Source organism: Ranitomeya variabilis, chromosome 2 (genome assembly GCF_051348905.1).
Source record: "Ranitomeya variabilis isolate aRanVar5 chromosome 2, aRanVar5.hap1, whole genome shotgun sequence".
NCBI lineage: Eukaryota > Metazoa > Chordata > Amphibia > Anura > Dendrobatidae > Ranitomeya > Ranitomeya variabilis.
The window spans coordinates 462,652,126-462,678,533 of NC_135233.1; the positions used below are offsets into that span (position 1 = coordinate 462,652,126).

The following is a 26,408-nucleotide window of genomic DNA, read 5'->3' on the forward strand; positions in this document are numbered from 1 at the left end:
GAGGAGGGTGTGTAAATTAGATTCACAGTGTGAAAGTTGAGCGTATTGTGAAACAATAACATGGTAAGAGGTGCATGAGAAGGACAGGAATGTGCGGCTGGCTGCAGGTGGTAACCTGTATAATACAGAGGTGTTCAGCAGAACCATGTGCCAGCAGCTGACAGCCACAGCCCGGTCATCCATTGTTTCCTATCCCACAGATGAGTGCCCACCAGCAGGATGGGAGCTCCGTCTCCAGGCACAGGAGGAAGAAGTCACCTTACTGAAGTCAGCCTTATGTGATGTCCTTCAAAGGATCCGAAACCTGGAGTCTCAGTTCTCGACTGGACACTTTTGTAAGTAAAAATGTACCCATTTTAATGTATACAGTATATATACCACCGCAGAACCTCTTATTGAAGAGTAGAGTTTAGAAAAAGTCAATCGGAGTTCTAGGAACGCTAGTTAAAAACTATCGGCTTGTCTAAACACATGGCAGTCATAGGCCAATGAATGAGGAAAACGCTCATTCGTCAGGTGCAATAATTTTTAGACTGGCTTAAAAATTATCGTTATTGCCAGCACATTGCCACATGTACACAAGAGACGAGCTGCCAATAATTTGACATTGGTCAAGAGTCTATGTATAAACTCAGCTTTAGGGTCTTTCAGATATGCGTGATAATCGGCCGAATGTCACATTGCAATGCACGGACTGGCCGCACATCTCCTGACTCGAGTGTGACAGCTTCATAAAAATATATGAAGCTGTCACGCTTTGGTTAGGAGATGTGCGGCCAGTCCATGCATTGCGATTCGATATCCGACTGATCATACACGTCTGAAAGACCCTAAAGCTGAATTCAGACCTTTAAGTACAATGGTCCTGAGTATGGACCGTGGTATCCTGGACCGGTTACGGGTTTTCAGACCTGAACTCAACAGCCTTAGCTGCCGTCACACTAGCAGTATTTGGTCAGTATTTTACATCTGTATTTGTAAGCCAAAACCAGGAGTGGAACAATCAGAGGAAAAGTATAATTGAAACATGTCGCCACTTCTGTATTTATCACCCACTCCTGGTTTTGGCTTACAAATACAGATGTAAAATACTGACCAAATACTGCTAGTGTGACGGCAGCCTTATAGGCAAATACATGAGGCCGTTTAGTGCAGATCAGGAGACCCTGAGTCATACAGCATGATGTTCAGACGTCTGAATTAAGCCTTGAGGGGAATATTATTGGTCACTATTGACTAAACCATATGATGCCCTCATACTTTTACTAAAAGAAGCTCTGCAGCATATTTTACAGCAGCTACGGCACAGAATTGTAGAAAGCAGACATGCATGTGAGATGGCTGCAGACCATGCACACGAGATGGCCGCAGATCATGCACGTGAGATGGCTTTGAAGAGAAGGAATATAAACCAGCTCACCTGTGATGCATAAGTTGAGTTTCTGGAGCATGGGCCCGCTGTGTCCAGGCGTGTAGAATCCAAGAGGAGAAAATGTCCAGCTTCACCGAATCCGTGAAAAAAAGTTCTCTTTATTCACAAACTTAAACATGGAGGATACAAACTTCGGCACAAACCATATGGGTCCGAATCTCAACGCGTTTCTGGAGACTAAGCTCCCTTAATCATGACCCATGATTCAGCAGATGATGCTCAGTGTCCTGGAGCATATCCCACTTGGAAAGTTCAGAGACAATTTTCACCAGTTGTAAAATTTGTTAATTATGCAGGAAAGATGACACTTTAGGGAGATTCCTAAAGGTTCAAGAAGAATTTTACAGATGAGAAGAAGTTATTTAAAAATGGTTTGTCGTGATTGGAAAATCAGTTTCGAGGCAAACGTTCCCCTTAATGAGAACGAACAGTATACTGCTTAGCTTGTATGTTTTATGCCTGGTAATTACTGTCATTACTGACGGAGTGTTTTCACTTCTGCAGGTGACTCCTCATCCTCTATTGTACCGCCTGTCAGTAATGTCACTGCACCAGCGAAAGTTATCAGGTACCAATATGCTGACGTCACGTCCATAGGATGCATCTTGTCTTAATTGTTTTATGCTCGAGACCTTTAAATAGAGAGACGTGAAAGAGAGATGGTAACACATTTGTTTTTCTATCCAAATGCCCAAATAAGAGGTTTTAGCAAATGTCCAAGAATTTTGATTTAAAAAAATGTGCACAGTTTCCCAGTTCTCTGAATGAAGCCAGCGGCGTAAACAATGGATGTTATCATATTTCTCTGCTAGACAGAACTAGAAATGCTAACTTAAAAGTGCACTAGATTGCAGTTTGTCACTGTGTGTGCATGTGTGTGTGTGTGTGTGTGTGTGTGTGTGTGTGTGTGTGTGTGTGTGTGTGTGTGTGTGTGTGTGTGTGTGTGTGTGTGTGTGTGTGTGTGTGTATATATATATATATATATATATATATATATATATATATATATATATATATATATATATATATATATATACACACATTTTATATATTCATTGCAGGGATTCGCTCACACTTGGCAGCTGTTGAGGTAAATACACAGGCACGTAGTGTCTTGATCACACAGGAGGATTTAATAAAAGTCCATAAACTTCCAGTAAACGAATACAGATAGTTTCTTCTGGGCATAAAAGGTATAACATAAGAAAACCGTTCATACTCAAGAACAGATCGGCTTACCCGTTTATGTCAGATCTTAGGACTCTGGCAGAGAGTAAATAACACCAGAGGTCTTTTCTCCTTCACACACAGAGACCAAGTCTCAGAGATGTTTCCACCTCTCTTCCCAGACAACCATGGAGCAGCTCAGCAGACCCTTTATATCAGTTGCCAGACCTAAATTGGAGAAATGGGAGCAGCCAGTCCCACCCATCATTCCCAGCTACTCCTAAAACCCGGACCCAAAGTCTAGGGCCATTAAATAAACCTCTGATCGCTATTAGTGCTAGAGCCTTCTTTCCAAGTTTCAAATCACCAAAGTTAGGCATATATATACAGTTGTGGCCAAAAGTATTGACACCCCTGCAATTCTGTCAGAATTCCTGAAAATGATTGCAAACACAAATTCTTTGTTATTATTATCTTCATTTAATTTGTCTTAAATGAAAAAACACAAAAGAGAATGAAGCAAAAAGCAAAACATTGATCATTTCAAACAAAACTCCAAAAATGAGCCAGACAAAAGTATTAGCACCCTCAGCCTAATACTCGGTTGCACAACCTTTAGCCACAATAACGGAGACCAACCGCTTCCGGTAACCATCAATGAGTTTCTTACAATGCTCTGCTGGAATTTTAGACCTGTAATAATTATAGGGGATAACTCAGGAGACTCTTTGCGTGGAACAAGACAACTACAGGACACAGTTTTATAAGTGGTAAAGTCTATATTATCACACGGTGATTCAAACAGGTGCAGAGAGAAACTCAAGTCCACAACACTTGGTGTAAATATAAAACGCAGCTTAGCAGTCTATAGGGAACTTCAAAGGAAAATGCAATCAAGCAGAAAGTCTATGAAGCACAGTTATTCTTGAGGATACTTGACACGAATAAATCCTTGTCTTAGGCCAAACACAGATAGATAAGCTTATAAGGCAGTTCAAATCATATCTTAGCTCAACCAGGGAGGCCTGGTTAATAGTCTCAGGTTTTTGCAGAGCAGAAACAGATTACATGTCCAGCAAATGAGATGGAAGTAAACACGAGCTGCAGATGAAGGAGGATTACTGGAAACTGGTGTATGCAGCAGGAACTCAGAGCAGAGTAGCAGGATCACCACACAGGTTCACAGGAGCAGGTATATAGCCAGGGAGTAATCAGAGGTCAGGAGCTGGATGCAAGGCAGTCTACCACAGACTGAAGGCTGGGGTGGAGTTTTATAGCAGGAAGACACCGTGCACATGAGACCAAAGATGCCATCTTGGAAAAGGGCAGTAATGCACAAAAGGTAAAAAATGTTCAGAGTCCTGACAAGACCATTCTTCTTTGGCAAACTGCTCCAGGTCCCTGATATTTGAAGGGTGCCTTCTCCAAACTGCCATTTTTAGATCTCTCCACAGGTGTTCTATGGGATTCAGGTCTGGACTCATTGCTGGCCACCTTAGAAGTCTCCAGTGCTTTCTCACAAACCATTTTCTAGTGCTTTTTTGAAGTGTGTTTTGGGTCATTGTCCTACTGGAAGACCCATGACCTCTGAGGGAGACCCAGCTTTCTCACACTGGGCCCTACAATATGCTGCAAAATTTGTTGGTAGTCTTCAGACTTCATAATGCCATGCACAGGGTCAAGCAGTCCAGTGCCAGAGACAGCAAAGCAACCCCAAAACATCAGGGAACCTCCGCCATGTTTGACTGTAGGGACCGTGTTCTTTTCTTTGAATGCCTCTTTTTTTTCTCCTGTAAACTCTATGTTGATGCCTTTGCCCAAAAAGCTCTACTTTTGTCTCATCTGACCAGAGAACATTCTTTCAAAACATTTTAGGCTTTTTCATGTAAGTTTTGGCAAACTCCAGCCTGGCTTTTTAATGTCTTGGGTTAAGAAGTGGGGTCTTCCTGGGTCTCCTACCATACAGTCCCTTTTCGTTCAGACGCCGACGGATAGTACGGGTTGACACTGTTGTACCCTCGGACTGCAGGGCAGCTTGAACTTGTTTGGATGTTAGTCGAGGTTCTTTATCCAACATCCGCACAATCTTGAGTTGAAAACTCTTGTCAATTTTTCTTTTCTGTCCACATCTAGGGAGGTTAGCCACAGTGCCATGGGCTTTACACTTCTTGATGACACTGCGCACGGTAGACACAGGAACATTCAGGTCTTTGGAGATGGACTTGTAGATTGTAGATTCTTGTAGATGAGATTGCTCATGCTTCCTCACAATTTGGTTTCTCAAGTCCTCAGACAGTTCTTTGGTCTTCTTTCTTTTCTCCATGCTCAATGTGGTACACACAAGGACACAGGGCAGAGGTTGAGTCAACTTTAATCCATGTCAACTGGCTGCAAGTGTGATTTAGTTATTGCCAACACCTGTTAGGTGCCACAGGTAAGTTACAGGTGCTGCTAATTACACAAATTAGAGAAGGATCACATGATTTTTCGAACAGTGCCAATACTGTTGTCCACCCCCTTTTTTATGTTTGGTGTGGAATTATATCCAGTTTGGCTTTAGGACAATTCTTTTTGTGTTTTTTTCATTTAAGACAAATTAAATGAAGATAATTATAACAAAGAATTTGTGTTTGCAATCATTTTCAGACAGAAACTGAGTATTATTTGACAGAATTGCAGGGGTGTCAATACTTTTGGCCACAACTGTATACAGTGGTATGTAAAAGTTTGGGCACCCCTGGTCAAACCCTGCATGGTTAGTCCCGAGTAGCACCCCCTTTTGTAAGTATCATAGCTTGTAGACACCTTTTGTAGCCAGACTAGAGTCTTTCAGTTCTTGTTTGAGGGATTGTCATCCATTATACACACCTGGGCCAGCAGACTGACACACCAAGGTGAACCCATTTCCTGGTTCTTAGTCAAAGCTAGTCAGGTTCATCTAATCATGACTCGCAGTGCTAGGTCTTAACCCTAGCCTACCTGGATTTGCTGCAGTACAATATATATATTTCTAGTACTGTAGAATACATTGCAATAAAAATAAACCGATAAAAGTATAGGCGTACTCTGTGCAAACATTCTAATAATATTGGGCTAACATATCTGTCTGAACACTGGATAATAGAATTAAAGAAAAGCTGTAAGAAGTCCAAACACATATATTGTGTGACTGTCCATGTAGCTCTCTCCTGTTGTGTGCAGCCCACTCTTCGGCCTTTCTGTGCAGACTGAGACCGGGTCAGCCAAGGTTAGGATATGCGCTATATGTATAAAAGGCTTTGTATGCATCTCTCCTGCCACTCCTTGTTGTCAGAGGAGTCTTGACTCCATTTCTTTTTAGAGACTGTAATAGTATATTGACATTTCTTTGACCATTATCCTCCATTTATGGAGCCACAATAGTGCTTACACGCCCTGCTGTAGTGTGTATACAGACAATGCAAGAAGAAAGGGTTTGTCTCCAATATGATGGCCTAATGTTTATTTATTTTTATACTGCTGACATATTCCACAGCTCTTTATTGATATTATCATCATTCACTGTCCCCATTGGAGCCCACAAACTAAATTGGCTCTATCAGTATGTCTTTTGAAATGTGGGTGAAAATTGGAGGAAACCCACACGTAAGGGGAGAACATACAAAGTCCAACAGATGTTGTCCTTGGTTGGATATGAACCTGAGACCCCTGGGATTGCTTCTATGTTTATAAAAACAATAGACACAATTTCCCTTCTACAATTAATCAATTAAACTGCAATTAAATACATGATACTTTACAAGAAGTTTAAAAATCCTTCACGACTAAACGTCCATTTAGACAAGACGACAAATGGCGAGATGCCCATGTAAATGTGCCGCTGATCAACCCGACCAACAAGCAAAATGATCTGTCATTGCCTATAGTGAAAAACGTGGCAAAAGTTGGCTAAGTGCCGCCTACATAATGAGATGGATGGATAGATATGTTTGGAAATTTACTGATAGTAAAAGGAAGCTGAGAACACGACCTACTATGACTAACAAATAAGGTGGCAGGGGCATTGGCACAGAATTATACGTTGTGATTAATTGTTCCATTCTTTTGCAGTGAGCCGGTGGAAAGAGCTCTGGATTATAGTTGCGTACTTTGTACTGTTGGAACGCAAACAGAGTGGTCTTTGGTTGATAAAGACCCCAAAGACGGTCTAGATCCAATGGATGGGACAGTAGCGTGTGAGAATGACTCCATCAATGGAGAATCCGCTGATGGAAATGCTGACTCTGAAGAGGTGGAAAAGGTTTCCCAAAGTCCAACGCAAGAAGAGGGAGCGGCCATTGTACGTGGTGTGACGCCACTGAGACTGAACAAGAAGGAGCTGTAAGTGCAGTGACATAATGTTTGCATAATTATATCCAATTTGGTGTACACTGCCATCATGGCTTTCAGTTTTACAAGATCCATGATTGGTATTATAGATCAGTCCATCGTCAGATGTGGCCACGGATTTGTGGTTCAGATTCTGCAGCGTTAGACTCCCTGCACAGACGAAGGTACAGCATTACCGGCACTGTCGCTCCTGGCACTTGCAACACATTGTTATATCTTGTGTACCCTGCAGCAATTCGGCAGCTGCTAATGGGCCGCATCTCTCGCATCTCCCTTGGACATCTGAGTTTAATCCGAGGGAAGAGTGAGCAAAGTAGCCCAATAGTGGCCACTGATTAGCTGCAGTGCTCATGTGACATAACAAGATCACACTGGGAGGACCCAGTGTTGACATCGCTGGAACTATGCCGGTGCCGGAGTTTGTTTTTTTTTTTGTACTTTTTTGGGATACTTTTGCATTTAAGAGGAGGTTGTCCAAGTAGTGAACAACGTCTTTAAGTCTGTCATGGTAATGCAAAGGGGGTGTACCCTAAACAATATTTTTATCCTACCCACATGATAGGTAATAAATAACTGATGCAGCTGCTGAGACCCTTACCAATCCTGAGAATAAGGGGGGCAGAAAGTCCCTTTCGCTAAAGATTAGTTGATGAGCACGTGCGACCATTTTTCCATTACGCAATGGTCGCACATGCTCAGTAATGTTCCATTCACACAGGGGACTTTTGGACCCCCAATTCTATTCTGGATGTGACATTACCTCATACCATTGGTCCTTCAGAGCTGTTTGGACAGTGCCGGTTGTCTGTGTTAGTAGATCTTCCCACAACTTTAATGTTGGTCTCCTAAAGCATTTTCTCACATCATCTAAGATGGTGGAATTATCAGAACAGTCCAGAGGTTTCCAAGTGAGGGAGAATAGAATAAGATCAGCCAAGGAGATGGTGATGATTTCCAAGATCCATCTCTGCTGTCCAGGGTGGAATAACGTGTGACTTATTAGAGCTTTGTCCAGAAATCTTGTTCTCATTATGTCAGTCTACGTGGACAGAAGGCTTTTGTCGTATTCCGGCCAAAATGCGCCAGAGGTGAACTGCTGGCTCGTTAGTGGCTGTTTGGGATTCTTCAACCCTTATCCTAATTTACCTTCCCTCAAACCGACTGCATATATAAGCTAAAGCTGCGATTTATACCTGTGGAACATTACAGAAATCTGTTCATGGGTACGGAAGGCAGTAATTGGTCTCAGGGGGACTTAAAAAAGGAAAAGGGTTTGTCCTCATTTTACTGGTGCTACATAGTAAAGTTGGCAAGGCTTTCTATGTTTTTTTGGCACAATATGAAGATCTAGCCAAGTTAAAAAAGTACAAGACTACAAGTATTTCTAAGAGAGCAGAACATTGCTAAGTGGCACAAGCCATGGTCTGTGGAGGGCAATGCTGAATGCTGTCACGGTGCAGAAAAGGAAGGGCAGGTACACCTGATGCCACCAGACTTTCTAGATAAAGTCTGAGAAGAGGGGCATTATTGGAGTTGTAGAGTTCCCCTAAACAGAGTTTTGCTATTCGCTAATATTGGTTGAAGTTGAGAATATAATCATAATACCAGTGGGTCGTAGGAAATGCAGTATATGGACAAAAGCATTGGGACACCTACAGGAGCTATTCTAACCTCCCGTTCTAAATCCATAGACCTTAATATGGAATTGTTCCCTTTGCAGCTATAACACGTTCTGCTCTTCTGTGAAGACTTTTTACAAGATTTTGGCGCTAGTATATGAATTTTTGACTTTTCATCCAAAAAAGTGTATTTGATGTCAGACACTGATATTGGAGAAGATGGCCGAACTAACAATTTCCGTTCTACTTTCCCCTAAAGATGTTAGACGGTGTTGAGGTCAGGGCTCTGTGCTGCAGGTTGTGTTCTTCCACACCAAACTGGCGGGAGTTTGGTGAGGAAGAACACAGCCGGCATCACAGAGCACTGACCTAAAAAATGTGGACCGTGTGCATTGGGCACAGTCATGAGGAACAGACACGTGCCTACCCCCTATCTGTTCCCATAAAAGTGGTGTCACGACTCCACCGCTCAGTGTATTTTGGACACAGTGAGTGACAGCTCATTCGTCCAATCTAGTGAAGGAGTGTGCTGAGCTGTTGGTATTTTGATTGTCCGCTAAGCTGTCCTACCGGAGACTAGGAGGTGCTGAGCTTTCTTCAGGTGTTCCCTGTTCTAAGTGATTACCCAGCTACTTAACTAAGCTATCAGTCATAGTTTGACTCTCAGTGTGGTGTGTTCTCGGTGCTCTGAATTCAGACATTCTGATCTTCTGTTGTCGGACCCTGGATTTGCCTATTGCCTGTTTGTATTACCCCTTTTGCCTTGATGCACTCTGACCATGCAGTTCTGATCCTGGACTGTGACCTGACTATGCCTTTGTCTCTTCTCTCTGTTTATGACGAACCCTCATGGAGTGGAAAAATTTTGTATGCCGTGTTAAAATAAAGGTGTCCCAGTACTTTTGTACATGTGGTGTACCAACCTTTTACATTTCTGAAAGTAACATAAGTCTCTGCTTCTGTAATTTCACTACAGGATTCGCTTGTCTGCAGAGAAAATGAACTAATTTCTTGTATAGTGTTCAATGAGTGGAAACATTCCAGAATATTAAATATAGAGTCTTATGTCACATTTTGTGCAGAAGTATGGAAAATGCCATGAAATGAGCCCAGTGTAGAGCAGTGCCATTTGCATAATTTAATTCTGGCTGTATCACTCTTCTTTAGGTTCCCAGAGAACAGTACCTCTCTGTAGTAATAGCGAGAAGCTTATTATCCTGTCCTTGTGTTGTGAACACCATATTTTCTTGGGAGGAATGGTCAGTCATAAGGATTAGTGAGTCTTTCACATTTGTTTTGGAACATGTTTTGAAGATAAGACACCGGGCCTGTAGGTTGCACCCATCGTTGCTGTCCGGGTCATTGACAGAGGTTATATATACGTATAGCTGCTCCCCGAGGGAAGGAAGACATTCAATACATTAGAGATTAGAGCCTGATTGTTGTATTCTCTTGGCTAGAAAATATCCTATTTCACACCTTAATGTACATCTTTATGCTCAGTCATTTGGTTCTAGTTCTGGTTTGTGTTTCCAGCTAGATTTTGCAAAATAAAAAATTTGAACACTGCATATTAAAGGGACCTCGTCACCAGGTTTTTCCCATATGAAGTAAGGTCAGTACCTGTAAGCCCCCATGAATAGCACTCCCAATATGCTGTATATCTGCCCCCAATCCGGCCTGCAAGACAAGAAAAAGAGCTTTTATTATACTCACCTACTTTACGGTGCGGTCTGATGGGCGCCTCCTTTCTTCTTGCGATGCCGTCCTCCTTTTTGCTTTACGTGGATGCCGTGTCCTAGGTCATCCGTACAGTGTCCAGCATAGTGCTCCTGTGCAGGCGCACCGAGGGCCGAGCAAGGTACTGCAGTGCGCATGTGCAGGAAAAGACCACAGGGCGCCGGCGCATGCGCACTGCAATACTGCACTCTGTCCTCGACAGGGCAAGACATTGTGTGGATGTCATAGGATGCATCATCCACGCGAATTAGGGCAGGAGAATGGTGATTGCAAGAAAAGAGGAGGCGCTGGATCAAGACCAGTGATGCCCATCAAACCCTATGGCCCGTAGGTGAGTGTAATAAAATGTTTGCTATTCCGGTTGTTCACACCATGGCCAAAGCAGCATGTCGACATGTTTTTAAGAATTGATTTTTCAGTAAATACTGGACTTCCATTACTTACCTGCGAACATGCTGGATTTCTTCTTCTTCTCCAGCTGGATCCCGGGCTCTTCCAGGCATGTACAGCAGGACTTTGCTGTAACAGGTGGTGAGCTGTCTCCCCCTTCCCCGTCTCCCATTGTTTATCATATCTTACTGACAGGTTCACTTTAATGTCACTGGATAGGATGACAGCTTGTCATTACCGCTTACATAAACCGGTTTGTCGATCTGCAAGTTTTGTAAAAATCCTTCCATTTTTTGGCTGGTAAATGACTGAAGGCTGAGCATGAACATTCCTTATTACCTGTTGCAGAAAAGGGTTTGTGAGAAGTAGGAGATAATGGCTGATCACCTTGACCTTGGCAGGGTTGACTCTCTGTGACCTTCCCCCTTTCCCTTGAATAACCACGCCACACCAGTACTTTTTGGATAATAACGGCCACAGCAGCCAATTTATTAATAATAATAATAATTAAAGACACTTGGTGGGGCCCTCGAAGCTAACCCTATCCTGGTCTGGTGATTAAACCGTCGGCATTGCCTCTTCCCTCCCAGCCTTACTTCCAGCCGCATTTTCCTCCAGGCTCGGAAGCACCATGAATTGAGGGAAGAGGTTGCCTCCACACCGTTAAACCTGTACCCGACTTCCATCGTCGGGTACCCACCCATCAGTACCACGCACCCGACCTCCAACATCGGGTGGCCCTCCGGGTCCCATGATAATGTGACCCTGACTTGCCTCGTCGGGTATCACCCAAGTCTCACCAGACCACCAACAACCCATAACCATCCACTGTAAGGGGGTCCCTGCAATGCAAGAATCCCCCTCTTACCGAACTTTTTTGCTAGCTTTGAGGACCCACCAACACTCACATCATCATTCCGTTGATTATAACAGAACCTCAGGCTCACGAAGAACCATCCGCCACCAGTCAGGAGAGGAAAAACCCCTGTAGGGGAAACCTCCAGGGAACCATTGGATTGGGCTTAAAGGTTACTGCCAAATTAAATACGTTTGTATAAGTATCCTGCTATCCGTATTGGAATAGTTGATCCAGCTACTGCGACCCAGTCGTTCTTCTCTCCTCTAGGATGGGTGGGTGGGGCGTGTTGACCGGCCATCCTGGGAGCGAAAGAGGGTTACGGCTCCTCCCTGCATCCTTTTTATCCTCCTTGACCCCCACTCCTTCTTTCCCGTGCCTAGGTCACTTCCCCTATGTCATTTCCCCCTTTGTCAATCCTTTACTTCCTCCCCACCCTTCCCTGTCGTTCTCCCTGCCTTTTCCCAAAATCCCCAATCACATGGTCACTCGCTACCTGCCCCGGTCATGCCCCCCTCCTTCGGACCCTCCGTGCCTCATCCGGGGGTTACTTTATCAGCATTTACCATTGATTTCTCCATTTTCATTGAGACAATAAGAAGTAATAAGAGAGGAAAAATATGAAGAATATGTAACCGCTTCGTAATATCATTTTTTACGTTTTTTTTTTTTTTTGTCTCATGGTATTTGTTGATGTTTTGGCAAAAATTGATTAGAATGGCACAAGTGGACCATGACTTTTACGCCAAAAAAAAAAAGCTTTTGATTTTTGCCATTTTTTTTATTGCAATTTGTTGTCTACTAACCCCTAGGGTCTATCAGTGCCCATCAGAGTTCAGAGCTGACAGCGAGCCTCCTCACATCGGCTCAGGCAGCATCTTAATTCTGGGCAGGGACCCAAACTGGTGATGCACAGCAAAGAACTGAATAAAGAAGGTAATTGTCTACAGATGATGCTGGCTCTTTATTTTTGTATAAAACGTTTTTATGGAAAGTGGCCTTGATTCCAATTTCCCACACAGTAGAGAAGTCCAGACCTCTGCATCCGTGAAATAACAAAGTAGTTTATGGCAAGTGCTGAATCGCTGAGTTTTGAGAAAGTACTTGATGCACTTAAAAGGAATTCAAGGGGTTCAAACACTAGGGTACGTCAACACGCTGGCATCAAATTCTGCTCCAAAAAATCTGAGCCTGACGCTTGAATTTCTGCTGCGGATTTGCTGCTAGTGATGCAACAAATCAGCACAAAAATAGGTCTAAGGCCGGCCTCACACTTGGCGTAAGACAATACGCCACGTATTATACGTCCGTACTACGGCCGTAATACGGAGAAATGTTCCCAAAATAGTGATCCGTAGTCAGGGTGTGTCAGCGTATTTTGCGCATGGCATCCTCCGTATGTAATCCGTATGGCATCCGTACTGCGAGATTTTCGCGCAGGCTTGCAAAACCGACATCTAATGGATTTATGTGCTCAAATGTTCGGGAAAAAATATATACAGTATATATATATATATATATATATATATGTCATTGAGACACATATATATATATTCTGTATTTAGATTTCATTCAGCGCGATATCTGTGAACAGTCGGTAATTCAATTGCCGGCTTTTCATTTCTCCTGCACAAACCCGACAGGATATGAGACATGGTTTACATACAGTAAACCATCTCATATCCCCTTTTTTTTGCATATTCCTCACTACTAATGTTAGTAGTGTGTATGTGCAAAATTTCAGCGCTGTAGCTGCTCAAATAAAGGGTTAAATGGCGGAAAAAATTGGCGTGGGCTCCCGCGCAATTTTCTCCGCCAGAATGGTAAAGCCAGTGACTGAGGGCAGATATTAATAGCCAGGAGAGGGTCCATGGTTATTGGCCCCCCCGTGGCTAAAAACATCTGCCCCCAGCCACCCCAGAAAAGGCACATCTGGAAGATGCGCCTATTATGGCACTTGGCCACTCTCTTCCCACTCCCTGTAGCGGTGGGATATGGGGTAATGAAGGGTTAATGCCACCTTGCTATTGGAAGGTGACATTAAGCCAGATTAATAATGGAGAGGCGTCAATTATGACACCTATCCATTATTAATCCAATTGTTTGAAAGGGTTAAAAAACACACACACACATGATTTAAAAGTAGTTTAATGAAATAAACACAGCGGTTGTTGTAATAATTTATTGTTCTCGCAATCCATTTGCAAACCCTCGCTTGGAAAAATAATAAACGCACAAGATACATACCTTCTGGTGAACCGTCTCGTCCCACGAAGTAATCCATCTGAAGGGGTTAACTAATATTACAGGCAGGAGCCCTGCTAATGCAGCTGTGCTCGTGCTTGTAATTCCCCGGCGAATGAATGAAATGTAGGTCATTGACCTACATTTCCTTCAGTCGCGGTGATGCGCCCCCTGGTGGATGTCCTCATATGACCTGGAGCGTGGGAAAAAGTTCCCAGGCTGCAGTTCATGAGAACATCCACCAGAGGGCGCCTCACCGCGACTCACATTGAGTCGCGGTGAGGCGCCCTCTGGTGGATGTTCTCATGAACTGCAGCCTGGGAACTTTTTCCCACGCTCCAGGTCATATGAGGACATCCACCAGGGGGCGCATCACCGCGACTGAAGGAAATGTAGGTCAATGACCTACATTTCATTCATTCGCCGGGGAATTACAAGCACGAGCACAGCTGCATTAGCAGGGCTCCTGCCTGTAATATTAGTTAACCCCTTCAGATGGATTACTTCGTGGGACGAGACGGTTCACCAGAAGGTATGTATCTTGTGCGTTTATTATTTTTCCAAGCGAGGGTGTTCCTGATGGATTGCGAGAACAATAAATTATTACAACAACCGCTGTGTTTATTTCATTAAACTACTTTTTAATCATGTGTGTGTGTGTGTGTGTTTTTTAACCCTTTCCAACAATTGGATTAATAATGGATAGGTGTCATAATTGACGCCTCTCCATTATTAATCTGGCTTAATGTCACCTTCCAATAGCAAGGTGGCATTAACCCTTCATTACCCCATATCCCACCGCTACAGGGAGTGGGAAGAGAGTGGCCAAGTGCCAGAATAGGCGCATCTTCCAGATGTGCCTTTTCTGGGGTGGCTGGGGGCAGATGTTTGTAGCCACGGGGGGGGCAATAACCATGGACCCTCTCCTGGCTATTAATATCTGCCCTCAGTCACTGGCTTTACCATTCTGGCGGAGAAAATTGCGCGGGAGCCCACGCCAATTTTTTCCGCCATTTAACCCTTTATTTCAGCAGCTACAGCGCTGAAATTTTGCACATACACACTGCTAACATTAGTAGTGTGGAATATGCAAAAAAAAAGCGGATATGAGATGGTTTACTGTATGTAAACCATGTCTCATATCCTGTCGGGTTTGTGCAGGAGAAATGAAAAGCCGGCAATTGAATTACCGACTTTTCACTAACACCGCTGCGTATTTCTCGCAGGTCACACTGCTGGTCCGTGTGGAATCCGTATTTTTCTCGCCCCATAGACTTTCATTAGCGATTTTTTTTTGCGCAATACGCTGACAAACGCAGCATGCTGCGATTTTGTACGGCCGTAGAAAGCCGTATAATACTGAACCGTAATATACGGCTAATAGGAGCAGCCCCATTGAGAATAATTGTGCCGTTTATTTTGCGAGTTTTACGGACGTAATTTCTGCGCTCTTACGTCCGTAAAACTCGCTAGTGTGAGGCCGGCCTTACTGTGCAAAATTCAGGGAAAATGGCCATCATGCTATTTATTTTCATGGCTGTTTTTTGGGATTTTTTTTTATCCCCAACCAGGTTTCTTCTGCTGCATGTGAATGCATACATGTACACATTGCATTTTTAGCTCTTATAGAGAAGTTTATGAAAAATGCATTAAAGAAGAAAAAATTGACGAAGAAAAAATGTATTGGTATTTAATATTGACTTATAGCCAAAGTCTGCTTTGTAAGTTTGTTTTTTTTTTTAAAAAGCAGAAAAACAAAAATTGTCAGCAAACTGCAGCAAAAAAATGCAGCATGTGAAAAAAACCTGAATCTGCACATGACGTCTTTCAGGTGGACGCGCTCCGAAACGTGACGGAAAAAGCACATGGGAAACACTCAAAAAAGGGACATATGCATTTCTAATATTCATTTCTGGAATACTGATTTAACCCCTTCACCACCTTGTGATTTTTCCATTTTTGCATTTCTGTTTTTTTGCTCCCCTTCTTTCCCAGAGCCATAACTTTTTTTTTTCCATCAATATGGCCATGTGAGGGCTTGTTGTACTTTTTAATGACACCATTGATTTTTCCATCTAGTGTACCGAAAAACGAAAAAAAAAAAAATCCAAGTGTGGAGAAATTGCTAAAAAAAAGGGGAATTCCACAACTGTCATTATGATTCTCCAAGTTATTGCGAGTTTGCAGATACCAAACATGTATAAGTTCTTTTTTATTTAAGTAGTGAAAAAAATCCAAAGTTTGTAAAAAAAAAAAATAAAAATGCCACAGTTTTCCGAGACCTGTAGCATCTCCATTTTTCGGGATCTGGGGCTGGGTGATGGCTTATTTTTTACGCCCCGAGCTGACGTTTTTATTGATACCATTTTAAAGTAGATATGATCTTTTGATCGCCTCTTATTGCACGTTATTGTAATACTGCAGCAACCAAGAAAATCGTAATTCTGGCATTTTTGTTTTCTCATTGTCGTTTACAGATCGGATTAATTTACGGTAGTTTATATTTTGATAGATTGAGTGTTTCTGAATGCAGTTATACAAATGTGTGTATTTTTTATTGTATTTTGAATGGGGCAAAAGGGGGTGAATTTTACTTTTAAATTTCTTTGATTTTTTTTTTTAAATACTTTTTAAAACCTTTTTTTTACTTGCTTCAATAGTCTCCTTAAGGCTATGTGCACAAGTAGAATGGTCCTCTGCGGATTTTTCCGCAGCGAATTTGATAGATCCGCAGGGCAAAAACACCATGTTTTTCGTGTGGATTTTTAGCGGATTTACTGCGGTTTTTGTGCGGATTCCACTGCAGTTTTACACCTGCGGTTTTCTATTATGGAGCAGGTGTAAAACCGCTGCGGATTCCGCACAAAGAATTAAACCGCTGAGTTTCCGCGTGTTTTCTTCCCCAGCGTGTGCACTGCGGATTGCGTTTCCCATAGGTTTACATTGTACTGTAAACGCATGGGAAACTGCTGCGGACCCGCAGCTGCTGAAACGCTGCGGATCCGCAGTAAAATCCGCATCGTGTGAACATAGCCTAAGAGACTTGAAGCTGCGATCTTCTGATCACTTGTGCTACACATAGCAGGGCTTCAGCGTAAATCCTCATCTGCTATGAATGCCAGCCAAATCAAATCAGCTGTCATGTGCCGGAAAAGATATGACTTAGCGCCGGAACCCGCATCTAATGCCGGGTACGAAAAAACTCATATATATCATAGGTTGTGAAGGGGTTAAACAAAAAGAAAGAAGAAAGTGACTGAAAAGTGCCAATTCAATCCATGACCCAAAAATGGTGGAAAAAAAAGCTAAAAAATAATAATATTTGCTGGTGATGAAAAACAGCAAACAGATTAGACTCAGTAAGTGACCATAAAAGATGCTTCAGGGCAAAAATCTCCAACGTGGTCCTGAAGCATCTTTCTCTTGGAGAACATGGCAGGTTCACTCGTGCATAAAAGAGGTCGCCTTGTGGGCATACGAGTAGGCCTCATTCAAACCATCCTTTTTTTTTTTAAACCATTTTCATCAGTGTTTGGTTAAAGTGCCCGTTTTTTAACATCAGTGATTTTCTTGATACTGGAGGGTATGTACTGACTGCTTTCAAATGACTGTACTGGAGAAGGATTGACTTAAATGGGTATTCCCATCCCCAAGATCCTATCCCAATATGTAGTATAGTTCTTCTGATTCGCTATATCTCTTTCCTCATGTAGTGACAGCTAGTGGCTATTGGTCGTAACCATGGATGCACATGAGGAAAGAGACATAGCGAATCAGAAAAACTATACTACATTTCTAATTGGAGGTATTTGCTAATATTATTAATATTATACCTACTGCATATGGGATAGGATCTCGGAGATGGGAATACCCCTTTAATATTGTGAGGCTCTTGTGTTTTACATAACTGTGATATAAATAGGGCAGAATTTCTGGCTTGTTTTTTATGGGGTGTTCAGCATTTGTGGTACATCTGCAAATCATCTAAATGTGGTTACGTTCGGTTCCCAGGATCCGCTCCACCATTGCATGCCAGAATCCCTTCCTAAATTAACACTTGAAACAACATCTGGTTTCAAATTTTCGTAGAAAAGTCTAGTCGGAGAATGAGCTTCCCATAAAGAGGCTCTCCATCATTGTCCCCAGAAAAATGGTTTGTATTTTAGCCGATGCCAATGTGAACACACTTTGCTGGCCAGTATGGAATGAAATGTATCACACCATCACAGTCAATCATTAACCAGTCATTAACGCCATTTGTAAATAAACCGATGATGCGATTTCCATTCTCTTTTGTTCCACGTGTCGATTTTTACCAGCTCCGTGTCATCTGTTCTTCTCGTTTGCAAAAAATAAGTAAAAAAAAGGCTCCTGCTATCAACCAGTGTATGAAAAATGGACAGAATGTGGATCCAGAATATAGCATCTGTGTGTTGTTGTTTTTAACGCAGAACATTGGTCTGAAAAATATAATGGCGACTGGCATTACACAGACGGTAAGCCACTTGTGCACTTGATTGTGCTGTGAAAAAATAAAGGCACAACTGTTGTTTGCTAGAAAATCCCTAGCTGATTCATAGCAAATTGAGAGCAGGGCAGAGTAAGGCCGGGGTCACACTCACGAGAGCAATGCGAGAAACTCGCACGAGTCTCTCTTATCAATACCCGGCACTGCCGCCGGCACTCGGGACCGTAGCGTTCAGCTGCATAGAAATAAAAGAATAGCGGCAGTATAGCTGAGATGTGCAGTATAATAAATGTCGGTACTGCTATCCTCAGTGGCTCATGTGATATGTTGTGCAGTACTTGCGTTGTCGGTACTGCTATCCTCAGTGGCTCATGTGATATGTTGGTCAGTACTTGCGTTGTCGGTACTGCTATCCTCAGTGGCTCATGTGATTTGTTGTGCAGTACTTGCGTTGTCGGTACTGCTATCCTCAGTGGCTCATGTGATTTGTTGTGCAGTACTTGCGTTGTCGGTACTGCTATCCTCAGTGGCTGATGTGAATGTGATTTGTTGTGCAGTACTTGCGTTGTCGGTGCTGCTATCCTCAGTGGCTCATGTGATTTGTTGTGCAGTACTTGCGTTGTCGGTACTGCTATCCTCAGTGGCTGATGTGATTTGTTGCACAGTACTTGCGTTGTTGGTACTGCTATTCTCAGTGGCTCATGTGATCTGTTGCGCAGTATTTGCATTGTAGGTACTGCTATCCTCAGTGGCTCATGTGATTTGTTGAGTAGTATGTGTGTTGTCGGTACTGCTATCCTCAGTGGCTGATGTGATTTGTTGCACAGTACTTGCGTTGTCGGTACTGCTATTCTCAGTGGCTCATGTGATCTGTTGCGCAGTACTTGAGTTGTCGGTACTGCTATCCTTAGTGGCTCATGTGATTTGTTGTGCAGTACTTGCGTTGTCGATACTGCTATTCTCAGTGCCTGATGTGATTTGTTGCACAGTACTTGCATTGTTGGTACTGCTATTCTCAGTGGCTCATGTGATCTGTTGCGCAGTACTTGCGTTGTAGGTACTGCTATTCTCAGTGGCTCATGTGATTTGTTGCGCAGTACTTGAGTTGTCGGTACTGCTATCCTTAGTGGCTCATGTGATTTGATGCACAATACTTGCGTTGTTGGTACTGCTATCCTCAGTGGCTCATGTGATTTGTTGTGCAGTACTTGCGTTGTCGGTACTGCTATTCTCAGTGGCTGATGTGATTTGTTGCACAGTTCTTGCGTTGTCGGTACTGCTATTCTCAGTGGCTTATGTGATCTGTTGTGTAGTACTTGCGTTGTCGGCACTGCTATCCTCAGTGGCTCATGTGATCTGTTGCTCAGTACTTGCGTTGTCGGTACTGCTATCCTCAGTGGCTCATGTGATTTGTTGTGCAGTACTTGCGTTGTCGGTACTGCTATCCTCAGTGGCTCATGTGATCTGTTGCTCAGTACTTGCGTTGCTGGTACTGCTATTCTCAGTGGCTCATGTGATTTGTTGCACAGTTCTTGCGTTGTCGGTACTGCTATCCTCAGTGGCTCATTTGATCTGTTGCGCAGTACTTGCGTTGTCGGTTCTGCTATCCTCAGTGGCTCATGTGATTTGTTGCACAGTTCTTGCATTGTCGGTACTGCTATCGTCAGTGGCTCATGTGATCTGTTGCGCAGTACTTGCGTTGTCGGTATTGCTATACTCAGTGGCTCATGTGATATGATGCGCTGTACTTTCACTGTCGGTAATGCTACTCTTGGTGGCTCATGTGACTTGTTGCACAGTACTTGCGTTGTCGGTACTGCTATCCTCAGTGGCTCATGTAATTTGTTGCACAGTACTTGCGTTATCGGTACTGCTATCCTCAGTGGCTCATGTGATTTATTGTGCAGTACTTGCGTTGTCGGTACTGCTATTCTCAGTGGCTGATGTGATTTGTTGCACAGTTCTTGCGTTGTCGGTACTGCTATTCTCAGTGGCTTATGTGATCTGTTGTGTAGTACTTGCGTTGTCGGCACTGCTATCCTCAGTGGCTCATGTGATCTGTTGCTCAGTACTTGTGTTGTCGGTACTGCTGTTCTCAGTGGCTGATGTGATTTGTTGCGCAGTACTTGCGTTGTCGGTACTGCTGTTCTCAGTGGCTGATGTGATTTGTTGCGCAGTACTTGCATTGTTGGTACTGCTATCCTCAGTCGCTCATGTGATTTGTTGCACAGTACTAGCGTTGTCGGTACTGCTATCCTCAGTGGCTCATGTGATATGTTGCACAGTACTTGCGTTGTCGGTACTGCTATCCTCAGTGGCTGATGTGATTAGTTGCGCAGTACTTGTGTTGTCGGTACTGCTATTCTTGGTGGCTCGTGTGACTTGTTGCGCAGTACTTGCATTGCTGGTACTACTATCCTCAGTGGCTCATGTGATGTGTTGCACAGTACTTGCGTTGTCGGTACTGCTATCCTCAGTGGCTGATGTGATTTGTTGCACAGTACTTGCGTTGTCGGTAGTGCTATTCTTGGTGACTCGTGTGACTTGTTGCACAGTACTTGCGTTGTCGGTACAGCTATCCTCAGTGGCTCGTGTGACTTGTTGCGCAGTACTTGCATTGCCGGTACTACTATCCTCAGTGGCTCATGTGATGTGTTGCACAGTACTTGCGTTGTCGGTACTACTATCCTCAGTGGCTCATGTGATGTGTTGCACAGTACTTGCGTTGTCGGTTCTGCTATCCTCAGTGGCTCATGTGATTTGTTGCACAGTTCTTGCATTGTCGGTACTGCTATCGTCAGTGGCTCATGTGATCTGTTGCGCAGTACTTGCGTTGTCGGTATTGCTATACTCAGTGGCTCATGTGATATGATGCGCTGTACTTTCACTGTCGGTAATGCTACTCTTGGTGGCTCATGTGACTTGTTGCACAGTACTTGCGTTGTCGGTACTGCTATCCTCAGTGGCTCATGTGATTTATTGTGCAGTACTTGCGTTGTCGGTACTGCTATTCTCAGTGGCTTATGTGATCTGTTGTGTAGTACTTGCGTTGTCGGCACTGCTATCCTCAGTGGCTCATGTGATCTGTTGCTCAGTACTTGCGTTGTCGGTACTGCTATCCTCAGTGGCTCATGTGATTTGTTGTGCAGTACTTGCGTTGTCGGTACTGCTGTTCTCAGTGGCTGATGTGATTTGTTGCGCAGTACTTGCGTTGTCGGTACTGCTGTTCTAAGTGGCTGATGTGATTTGTTGCGCAGTACTTGCGTTGTTGGTACTGCTATCCTCAGTCGCTCATGTGATATGTTGCACAGTACTTGCGTTGTCGGTACTGCTATCCTCAGTGGCTCATGTGATATGTTGCACAGTACTTGCGTTGTTGGTACTGCTATCCTCAGTGGCTCATGTGATATGTTGCACAGTACTTGCGTTGTCGGTACTGCTATCCTCAGTGGCTGATGTGATTAGTTGCGCAGTACTTGCGTTGTCGGTACTGCTATTCTTGGTGGCTCGTGTGACTTGTTGCGCAGTACTTGCATTGCTGGTACTACTATCCTCAGTGGCTCATGTGATGTGTTGCACAGTACTTGCGTTGTCGGTACTGCTATCCTCAGTGGCTGATGTGATTTGTTGCACAGTACTTGCGTTGTCGGTAGTGCTATTCTTGGTGACTCGTGTGACTTGTTGCACAGTACTTGCGTTGTCGGTACAGCTATCCTCAGTGGCTCGTGTGACTTGTTGCGTAGTACTTGCATTGCCGGTACTACTATCCTCAGTGGCTCATGTGATGTGTTGCACAGTACTTGCGTTGTCGGTACTACTATCCTCAGTGGCTCATGTGATGTGTTGCACAGTACTTGCGTTGTCGGTACTGCTATTCTTGGTGACTCGTGTGACTTGTTGCGCAGTACTTGCGTTGTCGGTACTGCTATCCTCAGTGGCTCATGTGATCTGTTGCTCAGTACTTGCGTTGCCGGTACTGCTATTCTCAGTGGCTGATGTGATCTGTTGCGCAGTACTTGCGTTGTTGGTACTGCTATCCTCAGTGGCTCATGTGATCTGTTGCGTAGTACTTGCACTGTCGGTACTGCTATCCTCAGTGGCTGATGTGATCTGTTCTGTAGTGCTTGCACTGTTGGTACTGCTATCCTCAGTGGCTCATGTGATCTGTTGCACAGTACTTGCGCTGTCGGTACTGCTGTTCTCGGTGGCTGATGTGATCTGTTGCACAGTACTTGCGTTGTCGGTACTGCTATCCCCAGTGGCTCATGTGATTTGTTGCACAGTACTTGCATTGTCGGTACTGCTATCCTCAGTGGCTCATGTGATTTGTTGTGCAGTACTTGCGTTGTCGGTACTGCTGTTCTCAGCGGCTGATGTGATTTGTTGCGCAGTACTTGCATTGTCGGTACTGCTATCCCCAGTGGCTGATGTGATATGTTGCACAGTACTTGCGTTGTCGGTACTGCTATCCTCAGTGTCATGATCTCTGCAGGCAGAGATCATAGCAAGCCTATAGAGGGACAAGCTCTCGGAAGATGGAACTATACTGACCATGAACTAAGCCTGCCGCGCAACTAGAAATAGCCAGGTAGCATTTCCTATTTATCGCTAGATGCCCAGCTCTGGCCTAAGACCTAAATAGCTAGCAGAGGGAAATGTAAGACCTGGCTCACCTCTAGAGAAATATTCCAAAGAAGACAGTAGCCCCCCACATGTAATGACGATGAGTTCAGATGAAACAACAAACGCAGCAGGAAAATAGTCTTAGCAAATTTGAGGTCCGCTTACTAGATAGCAGAAGACAGATAGTATACTTTCATGGTCAGCAGAAAAACACTAACAAAACACCATCCAGAGATTACCTTAAACTCTGGCATTAACTCATAACGCCAGAGTAGCAATCCCTGATCAACGAGAGCTTTCCAGACACAGTAACAAAACTTCAGCTGTGAACTGGAACAAATAGGCAAAACAAAACATGGACAAAAGTCCAACTTATCTAGTGGTTGTCTAGAAGCAGGAACAAGCACTGAGAGGCATCAGATAACATTGTTGACCGGCAAGAAACCACCAGAGAAATGAGCTTAAATAGCGACACCCACTACTGATGGAACCAGGTGAAACAGGAAAGAGGATGACAAGTCCAATTCCACAAGCGGCCACCGGGGGAGCCCAGAATCCAAATTCACAACAGTACCCCCCCCTCAAGGAGGGGGCACCGAACCCTCACCAGATCCACCAGGGCGACCAGGATGAGCCCTATGGAAGGCACGAACAAGATCAGAAGCATGAACATCAGATGCATTGACCCAAGAATTATCCTCCTGGCCGTAACCCTTCCAGTTGACCAGATACTGGAGTCTCCGTCTGGAAACACGAGAGTCCAAAATTTTCTCCACAACGTACTCCAACTCACCCTCAACCAACACCGGAGCAGGAGGCTCAACTGAAGGTACAACAGGTACCTCATACCTGCGCAATAACGACCGATGAAAAACGTTATGAATGGAAAAGGACGCAGGGAGGTCCAAACGGAAAGAAACAGGATTAAGAATCTCCAATATTCTATAAGGGCCGATGAACCGAGGTTTAAACTTAGGAGAAGAGACCCTCATAGGGACAAAACGAGAAGACAACCACACCAAATCTCCAACACAAAGCCGAGAACCAACACGACGATGACGGTTGGCAAAACGCTGAGTCTTCTCCTGGGACAACTTCAAATTGTCCATAACCTGCCCCCAGATGTGATGCAATCTCTCCACCACCGCATCCACTCCAGGACAATCCGAGGATTCCACCTGACCAGAAGAAAATCGAGGGTGAAACCCCGAATTACAGAAAAACGGGGACACCAAGGTGGAAGAGCTGGCCCGATTATTGAGGGCGAACTCTGCCAATGGCAAAAAAGCAACCCAATCATCCTGGTCAGCAGAGACAAAACACCTCAGATATGTCTCCAGGGTCTGATTAGTCCGCTCGGTCTGGCCATTAGTCTGAGGGTGAAAAGCAGATGAAAAAGACAAATCTATGCCCATCCTAGCACAGAATGCCCGCCAAAATCTAGACACAAATTGGGTACCTCTGTCAGAAACAATATTCTCAGGAATACCGTGCAATCGGACAACATTCTGAAAAAACAGAGGAACCAACTCAGAAGAAGAAGGCAACTTGGGCAGAGGAACCAAATGGACCATTTTAGAGAAACGGTCACAGACCACCCAGATGACAGACATCTTCTGGGAAACAGGCAGATCTGAAATAAAATCCATCGAGATGTGTGTCCAAGGCCTCTTAGGAATAGGCAAGGGCAACAGCAGTCCGCTAGCCCGAGAACTACAAGACTTGGCCCGAGCACAAATGTCACATGACTGCACAAAGACTCGCACATCTCGTGACAGGGAAGGCCACCAGAAGGATCTTGCCACCAAATCCCTGGTACCAAAAATTCCGGGATGACCTGCCAATGCAGACGAATGTACCTCAGAGATGACTCTGCTGGTCCAATCATCCGGAACAAACAGTCTATCAGGCGGACAACGATCCGGTCTATCCGCCTGAAACTCTTGCAAGGACCGCCGCAGATCAGGAGAAACGGCCGACAAAATTACTCCCTCCCTAAGGATACCTGTGGGTTCAGAATTACCAGGAGAGTCCGGGTCAAAACTCCTAGAAAGGGCATCTGCCTTAACATTCTTAGAACCCGGTAGGTATGACACCACAAAATTAAAGCGAGAAAAAAATAAAGACCAGCGCGCCTGTCTAGGATTCAGGCGTCTGGCAGTCTCAAGATAAATCAAATTTTTGTGGTCGGTCAATACCACCACCTGATGCCTAGCCCCCTCGAGCCAATGGCGCCACTCCTCAAACGCCCACTTCATGGCCAAAAGCTCCCGATTCCCAACATCATAATTCCGCTCTGCGGGCGAAAATTTGCGAGAAAAGAAGGCACAAGGCCTAATGACGGAGCAGTCGGAACCTTTCTGCGACAACACTGCCCCAGCTCCGATCTCCGAAGCGTCAACCTCAACCTGAAAAGGCAGATTCACATCAGGCTGACGCAACACAGGGGCAGAGGCAAAACGGTGCTTAAGCTCCTGAAAGGCCTCTACAGCATGAGGGGACCAATTAGCAACATCAGCGCCTTGTCTGGTCAAATCAGTCAGTGGTTTAACGACATCCGAAAAACCAGCAATAAATCGGCGGTAAAAGTTGGCAAAGCCCAAAAATCTCTGAAGACCCTTAAGAGAGGAGGGCTGAGTCCAGTCACAAATAGCTTGCACCTTGACGGGATCCATCTCAATGGAAGAGGGAGAAAAAATATACCCCAAAAAGGAAATTTTCTGGACCCCAAAAACGCACTTAGACCCCTTCACACATAAAGAATTAGACCGCAGAACCTGAAAAACTCTCCTGACCTGCAGGACATGAGAGTCCCAGTCATCAGAAAAAATCAGAATATCATCCAGATATATTATCATAAATTTATCCAGAAAATCGCGGAAAATATCATGCATAAAAGACTGGAAAACTGAAGGGGCATTAGAAAGACCAAAAGGCATGACCAAATACTCAAAGTGGCCCTCGGGCGTATTAAATGCGGTCTTCCACTCATCCCCCTGCCTGATCCGCACCAAATTATACGCCCCACGAAGATCAATTTTTGAGAACCACTTAGCACCCTCTATACGAGCAAACAAATCAGTAAGCAATGGCAATGGGTATTGATACTTAACAGTGATCTTATTCAGAAGCCGATAATCAATACATGGTCTCAAAGAGCCGTCTTTTTTTGAGACAAAGAAAAACCCAGCTCCCAAGGGAGAAGAAGATGGACGAATATGTCCCTTTTCCAAAGACTCCTTTATATATTCCCGCATAGCAGCATGTTCCGGCACAGACAGATTAAACAAACGACCCTTTGGATATTTACAACCCGGTATCAAATCTATGGCACAATCGCACTCACGGTGCGGAGGTAACGACCCAAGCTTGGGTTCGTCAAAGACGTCTTGATAGTCAGAGAGGAACTCAGGGACTTCAGAGGGAATGGACGACGAAATAGAAACCAAAGGTAAGTCCCCATGAATACCCTTACATCCCCAGCTCAACACAGACATTGCT

The 26,408-nt window shown here is 44.2% G+C and overlaps 1 protein-coding gene across 1 annotated transcript in view; it reads left to right on the forward strand.

Annotated features, from left to right (window-relative positions):
- EML3 (EMAP like 3) overlaps positions 1 to 26,408 on the forward strand; it is a 59,352-nt gene that overhangs the window by 2,839 nt on the left and 30,105 nt on the right. Inside the window, exons 2-4 of the mRNA XM_077287520.1 lie at positions 201 to 335; positions 1,937 to 2,000; positions 6,689 to 6,958. Of these exons, the coding sequence (XP_077143635.1) occupies positions 201 to 335; positions 1,937 to 2,000; positions 6,689 to 6,958 (469 nt within the window). The remainder of the gene's footprint in view (positions 1 to 200; positions 336 to 1,936; positions 2,001 to 6,688; positions 6,959 to 26,408) is intronic.